The sequence below is a fragment of the Meleagris gallopavo genome, chromosome 4 (assembly GCF_905368555.1).
Source record: "Meleagris gallopavo chromosome 4, MGAL_WU_HG_1.1, whole genome shotgun sequence".
NCBI lineage: Eukaryota > Metazoa > Chordata > Aves > Galliformes > Phasianidae > Meleagris > Meleagris gallopavo.
This window is the reverse complement of record NC_139407.1, coordinates 25715474-25721473: the sequence shown is the minus strand read 5'-3', so window position 1 is coordinate 25721473 and position 6000 is coordinate 25715474. Positions and strand designations below refer to the sequence as shown.

The 6000-nt window shown below is 42.3% G+C and overlaps 1 protein-coding gene across 5 annotated transcripts in view; it reads left to right on the top strand.

Annotated features, from left to right (window-relative positions):
- The first annotated feature begins 4248 nt into the window (after nucleotides 1-4248).
- The window catches only part of AFF1 (ALF transcription elongation factor 1), a 62773-nt gene continuing 61021 nt past the window's right edge, over nucleotides 4249-6000 (top strand). For all 5 annotated transcript variants that reach the window (XM_085222525.1, XM_085222522.1, XM_085222524.1 and 2 more), the window contains exon 1: nucleotides 4249-4301. In XM_085222525.1, the coding sequence (XP_085078651.1) occupies nucleotides 4264-4301 (38 nt within the window). In that variant the 5' untranslated portion in view covers nucleotides 4249-4263. The remainder of the gene's footprint in view (nucleotides 4302-6000) is intronic.

Below are 6000 nucleotides of genomic sequence, written 5' to 3'. Positions count from 1 at the left end.
TGGCTTAGAGCAAGGAGAACAGGAAAAATATATTTGAAAGGCAGTGAAAAGGGCCAGAAGAGTTTTATTAGGTTCCTGAAGTTAAAATCCATTCACTACCCAGCCCTTTCCTGGCAGAGGCCTCTGGAGCATTAGGAGAAATGTTTGTTAATGGAAAAAATAGCTCCAATTTTTTTTTTTTTTTTTTCAGTTTCCAAGTAGAAAATACATCTTTTTTTTTTTTTTTTTTTTTCTGTTTGTCACATGTGTTTTTTTCCCTGATTGCCTGCTGTCTCCTCTCATTTAGATGCTATAGCCAGGGAAAATCAAAATTGTTTAATTTTTACATGAAAGAATCATAAAGTACCAATCACATAATGATTGTAAATGATTCAATATTTAGACTCTCCAGTACCTTGGAAGTAACTGGAGTCTTTTTGAGGAAAAAACAGTTTATGGGCAAAAATTAGTCATGCTACAGATCAATATGTGAAGTAATGTGCTTACAGTTTGGAACTAAGACTGCATTAGGAATTCCTGAAGACTGCAAGAATGAAGAGACCATGAGTGCAGTGGGTGGTAGCGGCTGGCGCATGGCAAACTTGTTTGGGAGAACACCGATGAAGAAACAAATCTGGATTCATTGATTTTTTTTTAATACTGCAATTGCAGAAGTCCCCTCAGGCTCCCAGGCTGCCAATGGTTGTACCTTTTTGTTGCCGATTTCAGCACTGGTGAATGGCTCTCAAGTCTCTTAGTGGAAAAGTTAAAGTGAAGATGAACTGTTCTGTGATCAGCTCCAGGATGAACTCTGTGCAGCAATGGAGCAGGTCAGGCAGTGCATTTTGGGTAAGGTATCTAATGATGGAACGTTGCCCTGGCAGCACCTTCGTTGACGCTCTGTTCCCAGCATCCCAGTGCCATTCCTGCAGGCCCAACCTGAAGGTACTGTGGCCTTATGCCTCCATCCCCACAACCCTCCCATTCACACAGCTCACTTGAAAGTTAAGGCTTCAAAAAATCGTGAGTGCTGGGCTCAGCCTTCTTCAATTTGGGCCTGCGTTTCTGACACACGTGGCAAAACCCATCCCCACAGCAGGTCAGCATCACAAATTCACCCTTCCCTTAAGTACTGCTTTCCTAGGTGGTTGAGAGATGGCCACAGCCTTCCCTGTGCTGTACCGTCCCCTGGTTCTCACTCACAGTATCACAGACAGTATCTCTGACCTCAATCTCTGTGCACACGGTACAGAGGATATGGGACACTCAACCTAATGACTCCTGGCAGTTCTTCAGCACTCACTGTTTTCTCTTATTTCCTTTTAGGATAGAAAATTGCTGCTGCAGCTTGAACTACTGACTTCTCACCGAGCTCAATGCCACGAATAGTTCTCTGCCAGCAGTCACCACACCACGCAGCTTGTGGGTAAGGCCATTTTTATTATCATTAGTATGAAATACAGAAATATTTCAGTGTTTATTTTTGTTGCCTTCCTTCCTGTAGAGCCTTGTGGTGGTGTTTTGCTGTTTTATTTCCTGAAAGCTGTCCCTGAGCTGTTTAATCCAACCAGAGGGCCCCCAGGAAGCCATATGGTCTGCCCGCATGTGTGTGGTGCACATGTGAGCACTGAGGGAGTTCTCTTGTAGGCTGGTGGAAGTCAGGTGTTGAAAAGACTTCTTTGCAGTTCTGGTTAGCTGCTGATTGGCAGAAGGTGGTCTGTTGGAGATGACCTCACCTCGGGTTGTGTTTGGTTAAGAAGCTGGGATTTCACACTAATCATCTGGGCAGCCACAAGGCAGTGCTACATGTTCCTGGAATTGTGATGAGAAATCTAGAAGCTTCTGAATACTTCATGTATTCGAAGTCTGGACTTTGGGAGTGGTGCTGACTCTTGAGTCATGAGTACTCCCCTGGCATCAGCCCCGCGGATCAGGAGCTATGGATGGCTCACTGAGGGCTGGTGGCAGATGGGGACAATACCTCCATCCTCCAGCAGCTCTGTATTTCCCCAGTTTTAATTAATTTCTCAATTAATCTGCACCCAAGTGGTTAACCTGAGCATGGCTCAGCAGCATACAGGGCAGGCAGCAGAGGAGCTGCCCCTCCTGGATGCTGCATGCATTTATTCCGTCTTCCACCAGGGTTCGTTTATAGTACATTGCAGATGCCCAGATGCACAGTGCTAACCTTTCCTTTTCTCACCAAAGAGTTATAGTCTATTCGAAGTAGAGAATCACAGAATAGCTCAGGTTGGAAAAGACCTTAAAGATCATCAAGTCCAACCACAACTAAGTGGTATCAGAACTGCTATTTTTAAGACTTTGGTGAAGAAAAGAAAAAATGTGACCTTTTCCTATGCAGCAAATCCAAATTAGCTCATTTGTACATCACCGTTGATGTCAGTGTTTTTGGAAGACATGTTAGCATGTTGAATATGTGCGTATAGGCATTAATTTCTATTTTCTGTCTTTTTTTATTGATTCTTGAAAACTGAAACAAAGAACTGATAAGGAAAGATTTGCAAAGATGGTTAGCATTTGTGCTACCTGAAAAGTGATTTCTACCAATGTTTTCTGCTTCCTGACCAATTGTAGAGGAATAAAAACGTTGGCATTCTGGCTTCCCCGTCTTCCCCATCAGAGCAGGAGGCAGCATGCATTGCTGAAGATGAGTGAAGAAATAAATGGTTTTATGTCCTTTAAGCAAAAAGCACTGGTAATAAAATAGTTGCTTTTGGAACAAGAAAAGCCATCCTCATTAGATTACCCAGCTAGTTTGATTGACATCAAAGGGGAAAGCTGTAGGTGTTTCCGTTCATTGCAGAGGAGCAGGATCAGATGGCCTTTAAAGGTCTCTTCCAACACAAAGAGTTTTGTGATTCGGTAGGTCTACGATTTCAGAGCTGCCGTTACAGTGGCACAAGGGGCAGACTCTTGCAATAACTACTGCAACATCCTTCCCCTTCTGTTTCCTCCTTGCTTCCTGAATGCTTAGGCTTTGAAGTAATTTTTCTGTGTTACCTTTTCATCTATAACTGTATTTTCTTCTAATACTGCTTTTCCTTTCCACAAATGCTTCCATTCACCAGCAGGCAGTTTGGGTGTCTAAAGGGAGTGCCTTCATGGCATGTTTGTTCTTAAATTCAACAGCTGAACCTGGAGCCATAGTCTTGGGTGGCACACACTTGGCTGAGTCCACAGTAAAGGATGCTTGTGGCTCTAAAAGGTCCCTCTGAAATGAACAGAAGCACTTACAGGAACAGTCCAGTATTTGCAAGTTTGCCCAGAATTCAGTCTCTTAACCTACAAGTGGTTTTCATGCAAAGATTGTCTGTAATAAGAAAAAGGAGATGATTTGCTGCCTGGGGTAAGCATCCATTCACCAGGTTATGCCTCCCCTTTTTGTTGGGCAGCATTTCACACCGTCGTTCTGAACATCGCTGAAATTCAAGATGTGCCAAAGGAGATTCAGGTTGGATGTTAGAAAGAATTTATTCTCAGAAAGATTGGTGAGGCACTGGCACAGGCTGCCCAGGGAGGTGGTGGAGTCACCATCCCTGGAGGTGTTCAAGAACCGTGGAGATGTGGCACTGAGGGACACGGTCAGTGGGCATGGTGGGGGTGGGTTGGGAGTTGGACTTGGTCAGGTGGCCCAGGACAGTGCCTACAGCACTGCTGAGTCACCATCACTGGAGGCGTTCAAGAACCATGGGGATGTGGTACTAAGGAACATAGTTTAGTAGGCAGTATTGGTGGTAGGTAGACTGTTGGAATAGGTGATCTTCAAGGCCTTTTCCAACCTCAATGACTCTGATTCTATGAAAGACGATTTAGGCTGCCTGGGAGAATCAAGGGATTATTATGTTATTAAGTTATGAAAATATGCGAGGGGAGGATGAGGACTGTGTCTCCAAATGGTTTTGGAGAACTAATTTAAAACAGATTTTGGATGTAACACAAATCCAAACTAAAATGCAGAGCACGGAGAGAGAGAAAGAAAATATGCATTCAGATTTCATTTTCTGGTCAGCATGACAAATATTTTGGACACCACTACATAGTCATGACTTATTACTTCGGAACCTGAAGACACGCCACATTTGCTTCTTTAGCTCTCCCATTTCCCTCTCTGTTCAGATCTTGAGGAAGGATGTTCCTGGGTTGGTCTTTGACTGTTAAGCAAAGCTTGGGTGGTATCAGCTGGGTACAACGTGCTATTGTTTTGCAAGATGTTCAATATCTGGTTTTTTCTCTTTCAGATGAACTGACTGCAGAAAGACAGCTATGGCATCTCCAGGCAAAGAGAGCATCCCACATGACAGGTAGGAATTAATTTGGTGTTCTCCTATCTTCCTGGATGCTTGGACTAGTTATTAGATTATATATTTTTTTAAAGTAGAAAACTGAGTGCAAGCATCACAGTGATGAGGTGGAGCAGAAAGGTTTTCCCTTAGAAGCCAAACCTGTAAAACTGATTTTTTGGAGTCATTTTCCTGCAGTTCCCATTGCTTTTTGAACATCGCTCTCTTTGGCTGCCAGTATGTTTTACCCTCATACCAGAAATCTGTGATCTTTTCCCCTGTTATGCTGTCCCAAGGCACAAAAGAACAGTGATTGCTGCATATGGGAAAGGCATGGGTGAAAAGAAACTCAGGTATTGATGAGATTCAAACCATTCTCTTGCACTTCCTCTGCTGCCATTCTCCAAAACACGTATTCATATATATATATTTAATTGTCAATATAACTACGAAGAATTGGTTAAAAAAATCCACTTTCTGGAATTCTGGAATATAATGCATAACAGCCGGGTCAAAACCAAACCAGAATCACAGGCATTTAGTTTCTTGGTGTCCTACATACCTCGCTGCCTCATCTGGGGATTGGATATTGCTGCAAAATGAATCTGACAGCTGTAGTGAATCTGAAGGGTACATTGTGTTCTGTACATAGATGTTATCTTGATTCAATTGGAATATAAATCTGGATATTTAACACCCTTGCACAGTGTGGTTTCTGACAGTTTCAGTGCCAAAGCCAACAAGGACTATAAACCTCTTTCTGACTTTAACTGTTTGTGAAAGTTCTTACTGGTGATGGAACATTTGAAGACATTAACAGTGATAAGTCAGTAGTGCCTGGGGAGATAATGGAAATTCCTCCTGATGGCTGCCAAAATTTCATCGGGTACAGCCTCCAGGACAGTCTTGTTTGTGGAATAAGGTGGTTTCTCTTTTAAAGTCTTTCCTTTCATTTAAACACTGAAGCACATAGGGTTGCTTTCCCCTTGGTTCTCAGAAATGTTTCATTTTTAACATTTCTTTCTTTCTTTTCTTCTTCTTTCTTTCTTTTTTTTTCTTTTTTCTTTCTTTCTTTCTTTCTTTCTTTCTTTTTCTTTCTTTCTTCTCTTTCTCTTTCTTCTTCTTCTTTCTTTTCTTTCTTTCTTTCTTTCTTTTCTTTCTTTCTTTCTTTTCTTTCTTTCTTTCTTTCTTTCTTTCTTTCTTTTCTTTCTTTTCTTTTCTTTCTTTCTCTTCTTTTCTTTCTTTCTTTCTTTTTCATAATAAGCTGCATACATCTTGGCCTTCTGTTCTTAAAGCAAAAACTACCTTTTGGTTATGTTCCTCCCCTCCCATTTTTTCAGTGCCATGCTGGTTTACCTTTCCCCCACCACTTCTGTAGCCATGCAGCATGGGTGAGACCTGGTGCTGAGTGCTTTGCATACTTTGCCCAGCAAGGGTGTGCTGCTGGCAGCCAGATGGAGATCTGGAAGTGCTAAGTTTAAGAAGGTGCTATAAAGCAAAGCCTGTGGAGAGGTGCTTGGTCTAGACTCCTGCCATTGCTCACAGCCTGTGCCTTGATTTGCCTCGTTAAACTGGTTTTTGTCTATGCTTTTATGTTTGGGTTTCTAGCTTTTACTTGCTTTCCAGTTGTACATTGGAGACAGAAGTTTAGGGGAAAGACAAATCTATCATCTCCATTCTCCTGCATACGTGAAGCCTGTGAAACACTGTGTAGTGTGGT